Here is a 17,918-nt window from a genome sequence, read left to right as displayed (position 1 = left end):
AAGTCACTATCTATTGCCAAATGAGGTAACACAATGGTGACTGATGAAAGCCTTTGCATTTGCAGTATATAGTATTATGATGGATTGGGTGTCTGTGGCGACATTCACGGAAAAAATCACAAGTGGCGCCCAGTTAGTGACGCGTTTTCCATCAGCCAGCAGTGGTTGGTCTGCCAGAGAGGGTCTGCAAGTGTTGCGAGTAAACAGTAATCTACTATGACTGAACAAACAAAGAAAAGATACAACTTCAACAATAAGTGAAAATCGAAAGAAAAAGAAACAAATTCGACGTTCAGATGAAGCAAACAGTCTAAAAAGGAAAGCGACCGTCAGCGAGGAAAATCAAGAGTTACAAACTTAACAACCGGAGCCAACCGTAGGCATCTGGTTAAATTGGACGTATGCAATCCCTTTTTATCGCCATTAGGTGGCGCCAAATAGAGCAAAACTGAGAACTTCGAGATTACATCTTTAATGTGAGTAAAAACAGCTAGTTTAGCTCACTGTATGAAGGCTAGAGTTAACAATTTACTATGGACGCAGCTCTCACTGTGAGACTATAATTAAATGGAAAACAGAAATATAATCATTTTTAAATGAATACAATCATTTTGTAAGTTAATAGCAGTGTAATAAGCGGGATAATCTGTACTTAAATAGCGCTTTTCTCGTCTTCTGACCACTCTAATTGCTTTTGCACTACATGTCACATTCACCCATTCACACTCACACTGACATACTGAGTGCCAATCTCCAATCAGATCTATGCCCATCATACACCGATGGTTATGCCTTGGGGAGCAATTTGGGGTTCAGTGTCATGCCCAAGGACGCTTCAACATGTGCCGCCCCTAATAATGTATAGTGAGCAGGTTGTTATCACTTCATTAATGATTAAATCTATAAAGTAAACTACCAAATAAATGTAGTACAGCACACTATAATTCACTCAGAACTGTGGTACAGTAGAAATGTAAAGCAGCATGAAATGAAAAACTCCTTTTGTTCCGTCTCCCCGTCATCATGCTTTTTAAATTAAATGATCTCCTGAGAGATTCTTTCTGTACATTTCATTTTATATTTTAGCACAGCAGCTTCTATCCTTCTGTTAACTTGGAAAATATGTTCACTCTAACAGCTACCTCCGGGACTTTGGGAACATAACGGATCCATTCTAACAGCTTATAGTGTAATATACTGTATAATATTCTTAAGTGTATTTCCATTACTACCAACTCCCCTTGACTGCCTCCCATCTCAGTCACAGACCGCTTCACTTTTGAGAGACTATTTTAGGGGTTATTTCATGTCAAAGAATTCCCCCTTTATTTCTTTGACAGTGTGCTGCTCTGATGACACATCGCTCGCTGATGAACTAATATTTTTTAATTGTTTCGACTTCTGACACTGCTAAACTTGTTATGTTTTCATCTGTTGACTTCTGACAGCAGACTTCAAGCTCTGTGGTGAAGTCCAATTCCTCTTTTTTTCCTCCCGGGTGCAAACATTTATTGTTTTTTGAATGAAACTTGCCCACAAACAGAGCAGAACAGATGGTTTCATATAGACAGGTTTGGGCAGTTAAAAGAGTTTGGTGAATCCAACTTGGAATACTTGAACCAGCAAAGCTCACATAAAAAAGTGAGAGATGATTAAGGAAAAGAATTAGAAAGTGTTCCTGCATGAGGCCCATTCTTTTTTACGGCTCTACTAATCAAGTCTATCACGTTTTATTTGTCACATGCAATCATATCGGATACAATCACAGTGAAATGTTACGCCTGTTAAAAGCAAGGATTCACATCATTTTCTAAGTTTTATATTAAAGGCAAACCGAACATATTTAGGTGTTGTTATTGACCCTTTAATGACTCTCTCCCCTGTCGGTTACTGTTGTCTGTCAATTTTTTCTTCCTCGCTGATGCATAATGCAGTTACCTATGATTACTTGGCAGATTTACCATCTAATATACAGTCGTATATAAGTACTGTATTACACTAATATAAAATGGGCCCTTAATTTCAGGCAACGGTTCAGAAAAGCATCCTCTCAAACATTAGCTAGCTTGCTAATTAAGCTAACATTAGCCTTATTAGCTTGATAAGAACTAATGGAGCTAACTGGCTGATTTTTGTTTTCTGCTGGCTAGTTTCAAAAACAGAATCCTGTATAAAGGTCTCACATATGTCCTTAATGGCTACATGTATGATATGGAAAGCTTAAAGACTAAGGCTAATGTCCCTAGAGATATGACTTCATGGATAAGAAAAAGTGTTTTTGTTATGACAAAATGTTTTTTGGCTGCTTAACTTATACTTGTTTAAATTTCATGCTACAAAAACAGCTTCCATGAATAATATTTTTCCCAAAGATACCGCTATCTTGGGTATCTTGAACATTAGCTTGAGTTAAAACTTCCCCATTCTCAACCAGACAGAGCTTCTAACGTTAGCTAAAATTACTGCATTTCACACAGTGGAAAAACAGTGAATGTGCGAGTCATGAATGATACTATTACGATTTAACATTGTAACCTCACAAATGAGTGTAGTTTACTCCAGTTAATGACCTGCTTTTTGGTTTTAGAAGTAATGTTTGTTAACTGTAACTTTTAAGCTAGTTAGCCTAGTCTTGCTAACAATTGCAGCTTAAATTACAGCTGGTAAACACACTGTTTTATCATTTCTGCACATTTTTGCTCTTGTGTTTTTGGTTTTGTAGTTGTCACCTTTGGCTCTGGAACGTTACTTAACTTATACTTGTTCACATTTAACGCTAAAAAAAAGCTTTCATGAATTATATGTTTGTCAAACATACCGCTATCTTGGATATCTTGAACATTAGCTTGAGTAGCTTCCCCAATCTCAACCAGACAGAGCTTCTAACGTTAGCTAAAATCACAACAGCATTCAGGACAGACTTTCTCATAATGGAAAAATAATAACTTGATGAATTTGTGAGTCATGAACGACGCTATTATGAATTAACATTGTAACCTTGCAAATACGCGTAGTTTACTCTAGTTAGTTGTGTGCTTTGGGGCTTTATAAGTAATGTCTGTTAACTGGAACTTGTAGGCTAGTTAGCCAGACTCGCTAACGATTGTTGCTTACATTACAGCTAGTAAACACACTGTTTTATCATATCTGCACACTTTGGCTCTTGTGCTTTTGGTTTTGGAAAGGCTAAGGAAAAAATATCTGCATTTTAAAATCTCAAGAAGATATTTCTGTCGCTTCACCAAGTGGAGAAGTATAAAGCTTAACTTGACCTGCTGTGTCTGGTCACGGTTGCCAAAGCTATTTGTGTGGGGTTAAGCAAAGGGTCGATTTGTAGTCGTCACCTTGGGCTCTGGAACATTCTGATGGACATTTCTTTTATTATTTTCTGGCACTTTATTGAATAAACAATCAAGAGATAAACCAGCAATGAAAATAATCTGTGTGTGCAGAAACATGGCTCTCGGTGTGATGCCAGAAGAAACCAAAAAACTGACTGACTATCTTTTGACTGCTCATCTTTTCATACTTGATAAATGTTGCTTTTTTTGTAACCAACAATGTGAAAACTGTCTGTTGTTGCTCTAAGATTAAGGAATTCATCATTAGCTTTAGCAGCGATACACTGTGGTCTGTGTGTGTGTGTGTTTCCTCTCCACCGTTGTAGAGAGGATACCAGGGTATTTGTAGAGTAAATGTCATGTTTTGTGTGTAGGTGTTTGCATCTCTTTTAGCATCCCTAAAGTTATGGTTGCTGTTTCTGCCTCCCACGCCACACTGGCTGTGTGTGAATGCTTATGTGCATGCTAATGCGGCTTTGACCTAGCCCGCACGCTAGTCAGTGTGTTCTCTCCTCGTTGGGTCACCCATGTCAAGGCTACGAGGGGTTAGTTTCCTACTGGGAGCAACCAGCATCAACAACAATGCACACTTAGACGCATCCACTAAAAGGCCTTTGTTATATTTTGTATCATATCAGCAGGAATGAGAAACACTGGAGGATTTTTTCAGGGCTAATTATGCAGCGAGGAATGACACAACAATAAGGAAGTTGCTCGGAAAAGTGATGATGCAGGATTTTTAGCACAATCTTCCTAAATGTTAAGGGACGCTGTAATTAGGGGCTAAATATGGTCAGTGTTTCTACATAGCGATGCCAATTAGGCCACCGTACATACGCTCGTGAAGTGTTGGAAAAGTTCATGTCATGTTCTGTAGCCGCTCTCGCGTTGCTCTCTTATCTTAGCTTAGCTGAAACAGCAGCTTTGATGCGCAAAATGAGCTCGCAGGTCATTTATCTTCGGTGGAAACAAAAAGCACAGCTGGCTGCGGCTTTTTTCTCTTTTATTTATTTGTTCGTGAGATGAATGCGCGAGTGTTTTACACTTAGGTATTCGTCCACTGAGGAGAATAGACAGCTCACAGCTAAATGGACTGGTTTTAAGAGCTGGGGGAAAAAAAAGGAGGTGTGAAGCGGCCAGTCAACCAAAAGGGACGGGCATTGTGCTTTAAAAATTTGAACAATATAAAACATAAAAGACTGGGTGAGCTTTATTTTCCTCTAAACAATCTTTTGAAGCGTATTTTAGTGATACACGCGGCACACGAGGACCACTCACCAGTTCACCCTCATTCCTCCTATCTCATTTACTCCCTAATGACGGCTTTTATCTTCCACAGCCAGACACTTTTTATGCCCCTCGTGCCCTTTACGTTTTCAGCTGTGGCCTTTTGTCGGTGTTAGTCTAGTGAATACCATCAAGGGTGGAGTGTTTAGCCACTCAGATTTTTTTTTCTGTATACGAAGAAAAAGCCTGAATGTAAAAATGTCTAATTAGAAATAAACATTGAGAGACGTCAAAACAGTGTTTGCGCAACATCTGAGGGGAAACATAAAGCAAACGCAGCTTTGAGCGTCTGCAATGTGATACTATTTATTCATTCAACTGTCCTTGACTTTGACGATGTTTGAATCCACTGAAATGCTAATGATTTCACTAAACGGTGCAAAGCTTTCATGTTCCACCGGAGTCTTTTCATTGTACCAGCCAGGAACGTACAGCACAGACATGCAGCTGTAGAAACCTGTGCGTCTGCATTAATAAGGCTTCTCTCCAGTTCTCACTTTTTTTTCCCCCTCCCCTCTCCTCCCGTCCGACCCCCCTTCCTTGCACGCTCATCATTATGTGTACGCGTGTGCTTAATCGCGCACGGCGCACCTCTTCCTTCAGCTCGCCATATGGTTCACAGTTTTGCATCGTTTGATATGCAGCGCTTTAAGAAAGTGTTCGTTCCTCGTCGGATTTTTACACATTTTGTGTTGCCTGGATTCAGACAGATTGAATTAAAAGTTGTTAACGAAACGCTTAAAATAACCTGTAATGAAAAAGTGGTTAAAAGTTTGACAGTGTTTTAAAAGTCAAGAGCGCTTTAAATCGTAGGTACACTCGACTTATTGCTCTGCACAGCATGCTGCCTTTGTTGCATATAGTACAATAAAGTGGGAGGAAAGCCTGCTGTTTCTTATGAGTCCAGTTTTCATGATAAACAGGGCTAACCTACATGTCGACAATAAATGCAGCGCCGCTCTGCACGTCTTGTTTATGAGCAAGGGGGAAGCATATGCTGCTCCTCACCGGCAGCCGCTCCCACTGCGATCCTCTCCGCTCCCCTCTCCCGCCTTAAATACTCCTCGCCAATCACCTTGAGAGCACGCGAGGCGCCTTTGATTTATTGTACCAGCCCGGCTGCTTCTCCATCTTCGACCCCGGCTTGTCACAAGGCGGCTATAATTGGGAGATGCTCATGACCCACCTAACACAGCAGCCCAGTCGGTGGGGGAGGCTTCCTTGGGAATTCTCCATCTTTCTCTCTCCTTTTTCTTTCTTTCTCTTCCAGGGAAAGTAGGACACCCAGCAGCACCATTAATTGTTTTGCCCTTTATATCTCAAAAACAGCCGAGAACAAGAGAGAAGTAAAGGACGCACGCTCACTGTCTTTCCGCTCTCCTTGCTTGCAGGAGGCCTCCGCGAGCTTCGCCGAGTGGGAGAGACTGATGAAGGGACTCGGGTCGGGGGGCGCCACCGCGGAGGACCCCTTCACTCGGGTCATGGGCCTGGTCACGCAGATGTACAAGCAAACAGCGATCGCCAAGGTAATGGGAGACCAGGTGGTGCTAGAGTTTCTTGTGTTTTTATAAAGGAAACATTCAACGGATACTCCTCTGATATAATTCCTCCTAACATGTACTGTGTGTGTATCCAAAGCCAAATTCCTCCGTGCCTCCAGTGTTCTCCAAAAACACATAAACGAGCCACACTGTTGCACTGGGTATCATGTTCCTTCATTAGCATGAACACACACTCCGTCGTTTGTTTTGACTCAATCACGCAAACACCGCCCTGCTGCCGTAAATACGCACAAGAACACCAAATGTGCATTTATACGCAGCTGAAAGTAGTCCCCGACAAATGCACCACTTCCTCCTGTTCGAGGGAGAAGGAAACAGTAGGTGTGAGTGTTTCAAACACGGCGTGAAAATCAGAGTTCTGGCCTTTTCACAGACTTTCATGGACACCAGCTATACTTTTATATTTGTTCAATACTTAGAAGCTGAGATTGATATTTCCTCCGAGAACATTTTTACATCGTGCACTCAGACCTCTATGCTGTAGAAAACATCGAACATAAGATGCTTTCACTGCTGGCCCTGCTCTCCGGTTTATTCTTTTGCCACAGAAGCAGGGAAAATGTTAACTTCTCAGCGGCTCAGAAAAAGCAGCCTTGATTTTGTTTAACCACTGTGCACTTTCAATTTAATGGGAGAAACTTGTGTCTTTTGTGTCTGTAAACAACATCCGTTCCACTGCTAGTTGGGCTGTTGAGCAGTTATAAGACGAGATTTAATTAAAGAGGGATTTGAACATTTGGGAAATACTCTCATTTGCCTTCCAGCTAAAAGTTTGATGATTAGATCAATACCACTCTAAAGCCCCTTTCCCACTGGTCAAAAAACCCACTAACACCCGCTAACACTCAGCTTTTTTGCTTAGTGGGAAAGGCTACAATCCGCATTCAGAAGCGGGTCAAATGACTCTGCAGTAAACATGGGTAATTCCGATCGGCATTGATGGGAGCACAAAACCCGGGTCGACACGCTAATCTCCACCCCCTTTTCGGCACGATGCTATCCTCCGTCGGTAACTTCTGCGACTCGTCATTTTAACTACAAATTCTCCGTTCAAGCAGCGCCCGAACATTGTTCCAAATTTGTCGCCTCCGAGTTTGAGAAACAGACTGAATGAGGAATAGATACAATACAGACCTAACCAGCGTAACATCTTCACTGTTTACTAACTCTGTTTAGGCGCGTTTGTGACGTCAGACGGTGATGCGGCAAAAAAGAGGCCGACAGGAGTATACTCCACTGGCAATGGGAAAAGGGTTGGGAAGAGATGGCAGGTCTTCCCACGTCTGAAAAACCTACGGCAACGCGCTAATTTCGTGGGGGAAAGGGGTATAAGAGCTACTGCTAGCAGTTGACTAGCTTAGCTAAATATGTAGACTGGAAGTAGAGGGAAGCACAACTTAAAGCTAGGGAAGAAGTTTTTCTTCCTCAAGCTAACGCTAGCAAGTTACTTGCACAAAAGTGGCTAGGAAAGAAAACTTGATACGGTTAGCGATAAAGATGCGAACTTGTCCTGCACCATAAGGGCCTGTGTCCACTAACGGCACCTAATTTCTAAAAATCAAGAAGATGCGGGACTTCTATTATCAACTTTGTCAACAACAATGGCGGAGGAAAACCTAACTTTCATCTTTCATTTTGTCGAGGGTACAATTGTGTAGTGCTGCTGCTGCTGCTGCTGCTATTTATTTCTTTGTAAATAAAAGCAAATATGAAGCGTACAGAGTAATTTAGAACAGATGTAAGAATTACTACTTAGGGAAGCGGAAGTGCCGCCAGACATGTTTCGTAACCTAGCAACAGTAAGCGCCGATCAGAAGGGCTCAGAAATTGAGGTTGTGGACGCTGCCAGCGCAAAAAAAGCCGTTAGTGGACACAGGCCTTTAGTGAGGCAGTGCACGTTCATGCGTTTGGGGGGAGTGCGTTTGACATTTTCCTGGATAGATACTTTCAAAACTAGAAACATTTTTCTTTTACATTTTTTTTATACAAGTTTAGTGTGCATGTGTCGACACATTATCTATACCGCTGTTCCTGTTCAGGGTCGCGGTGGGGCTGGAGCCTATCCCAGCTATCATAGGGAGAGAGGCAGGGTACTCCCTGGACTGATAGATAGAGACATACAATCTTTCACATCCACACCTAATTTGCCATTATGGTTTTAAAAAAAGGAGCACAGGAAGTGATTTTGTCAGCTTTTATAGAAAGAAAAAAAAGGTTTAGATTTAATATTTCAGATGAAGCTGTCCAGAAAATATTAGGTAAAGCTCCATCTGTTTTTAAGCCTCCATGTTTTTTACACTCTACAGCTGCTGACAGTTCAATAATCAAATTACATGTAATGTCCTGATCAGTTTAAATAGCTTAAAAATTGGCTTAAGAATGTAATTTTTAATCATTTCCGTGTTTCAGAAAAAGGGTGAATTGACGGTACAGCATCATTTTCAGAGCGCTTGGCCGACCACTCAGCGAGATCTCATGGGAAAGCATCGCCATGGTAACAGAGCCTAATGGTCGCCAGTGAAAGCACTTAGACAAAGTAGAGAGTTATAACGGAGGTATTATTTAGCTGCGTCCAGCCTGGCATGATTACACCTTATCTCAAAGTTACACACCGCACTAAAATAGCATCTCTGTGATGTTGTTGCTATGGAAACTCAGCAGGCTCTCAGTTTGAAGTGACGGTTCTTTTTAATGAGAGAGAAATAAGCAATATGGGAAGGTGGCTGGGTGCATGTTGTGCGAGGAGGGGTTGGGGTCAGAGCGACTTGTGGCGTGAATCCAGCAGGCTTTTTACACTTCCTGTTTCTCAGAGGGAACATTTGTACGACTGTAATATTGTTTCAACCTCTGATCACTTCCCAGCCTCACTTATCTTGATGCTATGGAAATGGATACAGCTAATCTTACAGTTGTGGTTGAGTAAACATTCCCACAAATAAAGCATCCCTCTCCAATCATCGGCCATGTTGGAGGGCTGAATTCCTCTCAATTAGCCCGACGCCCTCAGCCATGAGGAGCGCAGCCTGAGGTTAACGAAGACCGGAGATAACCACCGAATGCAATCATCGACGCGCTCCTCATTCAGCCTGCCTCCGAGCTCGGATCTTTTCTGCACTCGGCGTTGTTTGCTGATTGGATTTCTGCTCAGTTTAGCCTAACACTGGACCTCCTTTTATTACAAAGCCCCCACGCCCCCTCACCAACCTCAAAGCCGATACCGCCGCCCCGCTCTCATTTCCTCTCCTATTGGCTTTTAGAGTCAGACACACTTTCTCTACTTTACAAAAAAAAGCGCGTTCTTTCGTCTTTTTTTGGATCATCAGGAGGGGTGGAAATGGCGTGATAGATTCACACATCTATGTCACTCCGGCGAGCATCACGGCCCCTGCGTGCCTGCCAGTCCGCCTGGCGACGGAGCTGCCAAACGCCTTTGGGGTATTTTTATTGCTTTACCCGCCAAGCATCTGCTCCCAATTACCCAGAGAGGACAGCTCTGATGCTGGACTTTAAAGCGAGCTAACGGGCCGCTTCAGACAGCCGAGAAGTTTGTGCACTAATTAAACTCAGCGGAAGGAAGCCGGCGAAGCCAAGCCGTCAGTAATGAGGACCCCCCAGATCAGAACAGGGTCGGCAGGCCTGGCGGAGAGATTCATTATCAGGCGCATCGGCTAATTATCAGCAAGGCAAAGCAGAGGTTCTCCCGCCAGAGCAGGTGTGATGGCTGCGGAGGTTGTCATGTTGCAGGAGGTGTGGAGATTATAAGGTTGAGATTCACACCACGGAGAGCGGCCTGTCTCCAAACCGTCTAGTAAGGGCTCTGTTTGACTCAAATCAAACCTCAGTATTTCTCACTAGTTGGTGCTATTCTTGGCTGCTTTTTTGGCCTGCGGCTCTGAAATGAGCCGAGCCCGGGTGCTCGATGACACGCTCGTACAGCACATCCACTCCCGGTCTTTGCTGAAGGTAGCGGGGAAGCGGCCACAGCCTTCACAGTGTGATCGCCGGGGCAGCAGCAGCGCGGCGGAATGATAGATAGGGATACCTGCAGGGTACGGTTAACTCACTCGCACTCTCACTGCTTTCTTTTTAGATTGTTAGCGTCACGCTGTCAATCAGGGCCCATCGCTTCAGCAGAAACAAGTAAATTTCGCCTCTGATGTCTTTCAAGTATTGTTACCGTTTGACTTCATAAATAAATAAATAAATAAATAAGGTAAAAAAGAGCTGGAAGTAAATAAAAAAACAGGGTTACATAAGAATAAACCACGCAAATCATATAATTGAGAGCTTTGCTTCTACTTCCTGCAGTACTTCTGGACTCTAGCTGTCACTCTGACAGGTAACCTGCCTAAAATTCCCCTTAAGGGGGCGACTGCAACGCCTGAAAAATGCCCAGTCAAACAGACTGACACTGACAGTGTAGAATATTTTAAAATTAAATCATCAGAAAACTTAAATAAATCTTATTTTATGACCCGCCGTCTAAAGGTTCACCTGTTTGTTTGTGTATCAGAAGGTGAATTTCGTTGTCACCGAAATCCAACCACGAACACCAATCATATTCCCTCCAACTTGTGACTTATTGATTTGCTCTCACTATCTCCGAGCTGACAAATGCGCCCCAGTCGCTCGGTGTGCTCTCCCCTTTAAAGTCTGGATTCCCGGCATTCAATAGAGAATCGATCACACGGAAAGGATGCCGCGGTGATTAATTGACTTCTTCACTGATCTAGCCGATTCCTCTGTGTGTGGCCGAGCAGTGAAGTGATGGATTCAGTAGCTCCCTTTCATCTGTGTCTATTTTTGTATTTGTGTGTGTGTGTGTGTGTGTGCGCAGGCAGGAGCTGTGAAGGACTACATTAAGATGATGCTGGAGGCAGAGCAGCTGAAGTTCCTGGTGTTCGCCCACCACCTCACCATGCTGCAGGCTTGCACCGAGGCCGCCATCGAGGCCAAGGTAACCTCGGGCGATCCACCGGCTACTGGAGCCTCTTAAACGTGTCGAAGTCGTAGTAGGCATCACCAATTGGAAAAGCAGCAGCAGTGGCGCGACGTCTTTGGGAATTATTAAAAATTCAAAACAGTGCTGGCTTAAATTTAAGTTTAAGAAAGACAGAGTCTGATTAAAGCTGGGTGATAATAGTCGCCAATTGGGGACTTTTAAGGCTGTTTTCTTTTAAAGATAAAAACTTGTGGTAATTTAAACTGGAAAAATACGCTGATTAAATAAGTTCTTTGTTCTTTAAGAGGATCTGACTTCAGACAAACTATCCACAGAGGTCTCCTCCTCTAGAAAACAACCTGACCTGCCAATAAGAACCAGTAAAAACACACAATAAAGCAGGTGTTGTGGAACGCCCTGGCTGGACTGGAAGCCATGCTTATGCTAACTTTAGCTCAGCCTTTATCCGTGATCTGTTTCTATAATCCTTAACCTGGTTAAAAGATAAAAACAACCAAGATCCAGAAGTGACGCTGTAGTAACATAAAACAGTAAGAGAGTAGTCGGCTGAAAATGTTTTAATGTCTGGGAGTTTATGGAAAACTCTGCTGCTGTTCCTTTTGTTTTTCCATCATGTCTGAAGGAAGAACATGTTGTTCCAAACTACCTTGAAAGTCATCGGCCTCACACAAATGACTCTCAACATATGATGCCTTCCACCCCCCCAGCTGATTTTTCATGCTACTCTGATCTAGATACGGATACAGGATGCTAAGGAACGTCTTCCTAAGTTGCATCCCTATGCATTAGATGCTCTAAAAGCAATACCATGCTTATTAATAGGACACTCTCTTATAGATTGATGGATATGTATGGTGATAATATCAGTAAATGTCTCTTATTTTATGTGCTGTATGTACAATGAATACAATTAGCCCTTTTCCGCTGTAGGAGCTAAGCGTAAAGTAAGATGTCTCCTTTCATAGGGACAGTGTGCACAGTGGAGGAAACTAGACTCTGTTTCAGTCTAGCAACACATCTTTTTTAATCTCTTTGTTTGTGTCTTAACTTTGTAATTTTCTATCTGTGTTTTGTATTTGCTGTGGCCTATCTTGGCCAGGACTCCCTTGAAAAAGAGGATCTTAATCTCAATGAGATTTCTCCTGGTTAGATAAAGGTTAAATAAAAAAAATAAAAAAATACATCCCCAGCAATGCATAGGTAAACTTCAGCAGCAATAACTGCTCACGTTACTTACCTACCAAACAAACCATAGACATGACATAGCCCTGCTGTTCCCTGTTTAATGACATACAGTATATCTAAATAAAACCTACTTAGAGAATCGGGAGGTTCTTAAAAGTTAGGGGAACTTCTAATTCACAGGTTGGTTGGTTAGTTTCTTTCTGGCTGGCATTCCTGCTAATTTTTTAGTTAATTAGCTATCAAGCTACCGCTTTAGTTAGATATCTAGCTATGTAGCTCTGTATCTCTATCAAATATCAGTCTAGCTAACTATTTACCATACGTTTTACTATGTTAAGCTATCAAGCTATCTGTCTAGCTATAGCTAGCACTTTAGTTGAATGTCTAGCTATCTATCTCTCTTTCTCTCTAACGTATGTTTAGCCAAGTATTTACTGTGTTTAGCTGTCAAGCTATCTGTCTAGCTATGTAGCTAGCAGTTTAATTGGATATCTAGCTATGTCGCTCTCTATCAAATATCGGTCTAGCTAACTAACTACATGTTTAACTATAAAGCTATCTATCTAGCTATCTAGCTAGAACTTTAGTTGGATATCCAGCTATAGCCTATAGCTCTCTATGTAATATCCGCGTAGCTAACTATTTACTACATGTTTAGATATCAAGCTATCTGTTTAGCTATCTAGCGCTTTCCATCTATCTAGCTATCAAGCTATGTGGCTGTCTTTCTGCTTATTTAGCTTACAAGCTAGCTACCAATTTATCTCTCCGTCTTTCCATTATTCTAAATCATTGGGATTTAAATAGAACTAGAAATAGTTTTATTATAAATTCTGTAAGTACAAAAAGGATAGGTACATATCTTCTTATATACGTTATGTGCATTGTTTTATTAAACTGAAAGGGTAAGTGAACAAACTGCAGCTGTAACTTGAACATTGTGTCACCTAACCATTAATTATCTTTCCATCTCTGTACACAATTTCAGACCTTTTGTCAGAACATCTGCTTCTTGTGCACTGAGCTGTTACAACACGACCTCACCTCTGAGAGGGAGTTTAAAAAGTATTAGATTTTGTGTTATTCTTGCACTATCAATCACTCTGAAACAAGAGGGAGAGCTGTTTTAATATGGTTTGATATTTCATTTTAGCACAAAAGATTTGAAGGTTTTTCTCCAGCTGCAGAGACCTGAATTGCCCGTTAATGGCAACCTGGAAGCACAAAATGTGCAGAATGTATTCATATTTCACTTCTCCTTCCAGGCTAAGGAGAGGTAATTGGCCCCAAACCTGAGTTTTATTCCTTCATCCATAGTCCCGCTGTGTTTATAAGTCAAATCCTTGTCATATCTGTGATGTACTTAGAAAGAGTGCTGAGCTCTGAGCTCACAAGTTTGTGCTTCAGTGGGGGCTATTCAGCCGATGTTAGTTGCTTCCTACACTTATATTGTGTCTAATTCAGGTGCAATATTTAGATGATCAATTTTTTAATATTAAGCACAATAGAGGCTTTTTATTATTTCATATCTATTATTCATTATCTAAGAGTGTACATTTTTTCCCTCCTTGAAGAAAAGTCTACTTTCTTCCTCCCAAAGTAAACTTTTCTTCCTCAACAAATCTCCCAAGGCGTATTTCACAAGTCATCACAAGCAACCGATATCTCGTGCAGCCGAGCGCCGGCAACCTGCGAAAAGAGTTCAAGTGCGTGTTTGTGTGTGTCGCAGGGGTCGAGGAGGTGTCTGCCGAAATGCAATGCAGCGGTACGACGCGTGATAACACATTCCTCGGTGAGACGCTCACTCTCTGGTGTGTTCGCACTCACCAATTAACAGAGACGGGCTAAAAAAAGGAACGGCAGGCGGTGATGAGGAGACGTGACTGCAATCAAATCACATGACATTATCGCTGCTTTAAGGCTCCACGCTTTTCCGTTTCTCACCTGGTTGGAGCGTTTGTTTCAAAGTTTTAATCTTCTAAACTTGAGTGTTTTTCTTTTTCAGATGTTTTTAATACTTAATTCTCTGTTTTTTGACCTTTTATGTTTCCAGAAAAAGTCAAACAGACCTCTGTGGTCTCTCCCAGCGAGGTTCTGCTTCATATTCATGCCGTTACAGTTACATTCACACGTGGGAGCTGCACAGTACGCACACACTCTCCTACTGAGGGCCGCTGAGCAGCTCCACAGGACCAAAAGGACCCGAATCAAAAGAGTGCAGTGGCTGCAGTGCATTAGCAGCTCAGTGAATGTCACGTTCAGGTTTAATGAACCTGCGGGCGCTGCTGTCTTTGTTCCGTGTTAGAAACTGATAAAAAAATATTGTGTTATCACTTCCTCTCATTTCCCATCATTGAAACTTGAACAGTGTAAAATTCAGGTTAATGAAATGCTCCCTGCTTTTAAGAGACAGACAATGCCGTCCGTCGCGAAAAACCCTTTCGTGAAATCAGTGGAATTTGCAAACAACCGCACTTACATTATCTCCTCCAGTTATGCAGGTGCACCTCAGATGGCGGCCGCACTAGATTTCTAGGCTAGTGAACTCATGAGAAATAATAGGACACATCTTTTCGGGACACAAAAGACTCGGCGTGTTTGGCCTTAAACGTTGGACGAGTGTAGAATTTTTCTATGATTTTTCTTAGTGAAAAGATAAATTCAGTAAAACTCATCCTTGCTTAGATTTATTCACTCACATTTTTGCTCTCAAATATTCCCTGTACTTATATATGACAAAAACTGAAACATAAATGTAACCACTGTTGGGCTCATCAAGTTTCAATAATGTAACTGTAGCTGGGATTACCCAATCAGTGGATACATGGAGTATAACTAAACTACACTACTACTGCACGTACGTTAAAGCTATGTCCTTCAAAATAAAAGCGCAGCATAGACTTTTCACCACAAATGTTTTTTCTTTTTCAAGCGCACATCCGCGACCCACTAAAAACAGCTCCGCGACCCACTTTTGGGTCCCGACCCACCAGTTGAGAACCACTGACATAGGAGCTGTAACGTAACAGAGGCGTAATAATCCCGCCTTGAACTGGCTGTGTAAAAAGGGCAGCCACACTTCAGATAGATGTCTAAATTAATCTGTTTCACAAAGCAGTTTAGTTCTTGACAATCCATTTCACATACTGATCTGGTTCATTTTATATTATAAAATATATTTTAATGCAGCTTTGAAGCACAAAAAGTGACTTTTCCATCCTCATCCTCATCATTCTAGAAACCAGCAGAGATGTCTGTGCTGCAGGTGTTTAACCAGCTGTGCGTCTGGCAGGCGATGCGCTCTGATTTTGAGTTGCTGTACACCCATTTGAGAAAGATATTTTTCTCTCAATTGTGATTATTCTGTTGTTTCAGGCTGGTTATATCCGAATCGACGGCAGTGTCCCGTCCTCCGAGCGCATCCAGTTGGTGCACAAGTTCCAGAGTGACCCAGAGACACGGGTGGCCATCCTCAGCATCCAGGCTGCCGGGCAGGTACTCACGCACACGGACACTTACCTGACATCATTTTTTATTTAAGCGATTATATAAACTCTATAAAAACTAACTAATTTCCGAGCTGTTGAAACAACTGTAAACAAAATCTGCTTTTCTGTTAAAGTCTACGGAAGCCCTAAGCGGACATGCACCCATACATTTTATGTGCTCGAGTATGAGTAATTTCCGGTTGTTTTCTCGAGATTTTGAATGATTTACCTCGTTATTTTGAGGTGTCAGATGATCATAACTCGTATCCCCAGAGTTGCAAAAGCACAGAACAAACAGAAATAGGCTTAACTTACCTCCTGAGTGTGGCCAATGGCAGCGTGGCATCTTGTGGTCCGGCCTATCACAGTGACCCGCCTACTGTTCGGTTTAGTAGATCGCCAGAATCACCACGAGAAAACAAGCTTCGTTACCTTGAGATGCTTAGATGAATTAATCCATTATAATGGGAAAACCAGCTTTGCTCCTGAGTTAATTAAGTCGTGACCTTTGTCACGGGTTTAGGGTTTTAAACAAAAAGGTGAGGGCCCAGATGCAGACTAGCACAGGGACAAGGGAAGGCAAAGACTAAATACACTGGGGAGGTGAAACTAATTGGGCACAGGTGAGACAATCAAGGGAGCAGGTGAAAACAATCAGGGCAGGGCACATAATCAAACAGGCGGAAAAACACACAAAGGCAGGAAGTAAAACAAGACAGAACATACATAGGGCAAGAGCTACAAAATAAAACAGGAAACACTAAAAACCAGGACTGTGATAGGAGAACTCAAGCAGAAAATCTCTAGACAATGAAACACAAATGAATTACATAACTAAACAAGACAAGGACACAGTATATTAAATACAAAATTAAACAATAAGGACTCATGACAACCTTGAGAAAACAAGTCTTGCTATCACAGTAAAACCAGCCTTGTTATCTCGAGATAATGAGATAGCTTAATCGTTGTAATTGGAAAACCAGCTCTGTTATCCTGATAGACGAGAAAAATAAGTCGAGATCTCGAGAAAACACCTGAAATGATCTTATTATTACGGTAAAACCAGCGTTGCTATTGAATTTATTGAATTGACTTTATTTTATGTAAATAGGGACGATTCAATTTAACATAGTTCTAGTACATAGCACGAAGCTGATGTGCTGCACAGAGAATTTATAGCGTTTGCTAATTTTCAACTCTTGTCCCTTAGTCTGCGATCTCTTTTAAGTCCCTTCTTAAGACGGCGAGCCTTTCTGGATTTTACTTGAATTTTAATTTAATTTTAATAATTCATTTTCATTAGAGTTCTTTTAAATGAATTTTATATATTTGTTTGATAAATTGTTATTTTAATATCTGCCTTTGATTTTATGACCTGTCTGTTTTACTTTGCTGCCTCTGTAAAGCACTTTGTAACTTCGATTTTGAAAAGTGCTCTATAAATAGATAAATAAAGGTTATTAGTTGGGCCTTTACATATACAATGTAATAAAAAAATAAAGCAGCCAGTATCATTAAACCACATTAAACTACAGATTTGAAAGTGCAGTCAAAAATACAAATGATAGAAATAAATAATCTAAAGTAACAAGATAAATAAGTCGAGATCTTAAGAACACAAACGGAAATAAAAAGATTGTATGGATGTATGTCCGCTTAGGGCTTCCGTAAAAGACACTTGGGCACACATTTTCCGCTACGATCATAGAAAAATGATTTATCTAAACAACAACAAAAAATATTCAAATGAGTTGCAAATCCTTTCTAAGTGAAATAAAGCCATACAGTCGCGGTCCTGAACCCACATCGGCTGCAGAAGTTACCCAAGCCTGTGCGACTGTAAGGCAACAATTAATTGGCCTAAATAGAGTCATTTGGTGCATATTTGTAATAATCACGACTGCTGTTGTATGAAGTGAGTCATAATTAACATAATTGTTAGTGGAAATAAATGGTGAAAATGTGTTTTACACTTTAGAACTTACTGAACTCATTGACACAGATTATTCTGAGCGTGTGCAGAAATGTTATTCGTTCCAATCAGAGGAAGTGGGTGCTTGAAGCTCTCATGTCGCAATTAGCTGCTAAT

At 41.5% G+C, this 17,918-nt stretch overlaps 1 protein-coding gene across 1 annotated transcript in view; it reads left to right on the top strand.

Moving 5' to 3' along the window:
* Positions 1–17,918, top strand: part of zranb3 (zinc finger, RAN-binding domain containing 3) — a 110,866-nt gene that overhangs the window by 31,627 nt on the left and 61,321 nt on the right. Inside the window, exons 8-10 of the mRNA XM_069675317.1 lie at positions 6,020–6,154; positions 11,028–11,147; positions 15,714–15,833. Of these exons, the coding sequence (XP_069531418.1) occupies positions 6,020–6,154; positions 11,028–11,147; positions 15,714–15,833 (375 nt within the window). The remainder of the gene's footprint in view (positions 1–6,019; positions 6,155–11,027; positions 11,148–15,713; positions 15,834–17,918) is intronic.

Source organism: Semicossyphus pulcher, unplaced genomic scaffold (assembly GCF_022749685.1).
Source record: "Semicossyphus pulcher isolate SPU_LCO1_2020_fin unplaced genomic scaffold, fSemPul1.0.p SCAF_24, whole genome shotgun sequence".
NCBI lineage: Eukaryota > Metazoa > Chordata > Actinopteri > Labriformes > Labridae > Semicossyphus > Semicossyphus pulcher.
This window is presented reverse-complemented; position numbering and strand designations above follow the sequence as displayed.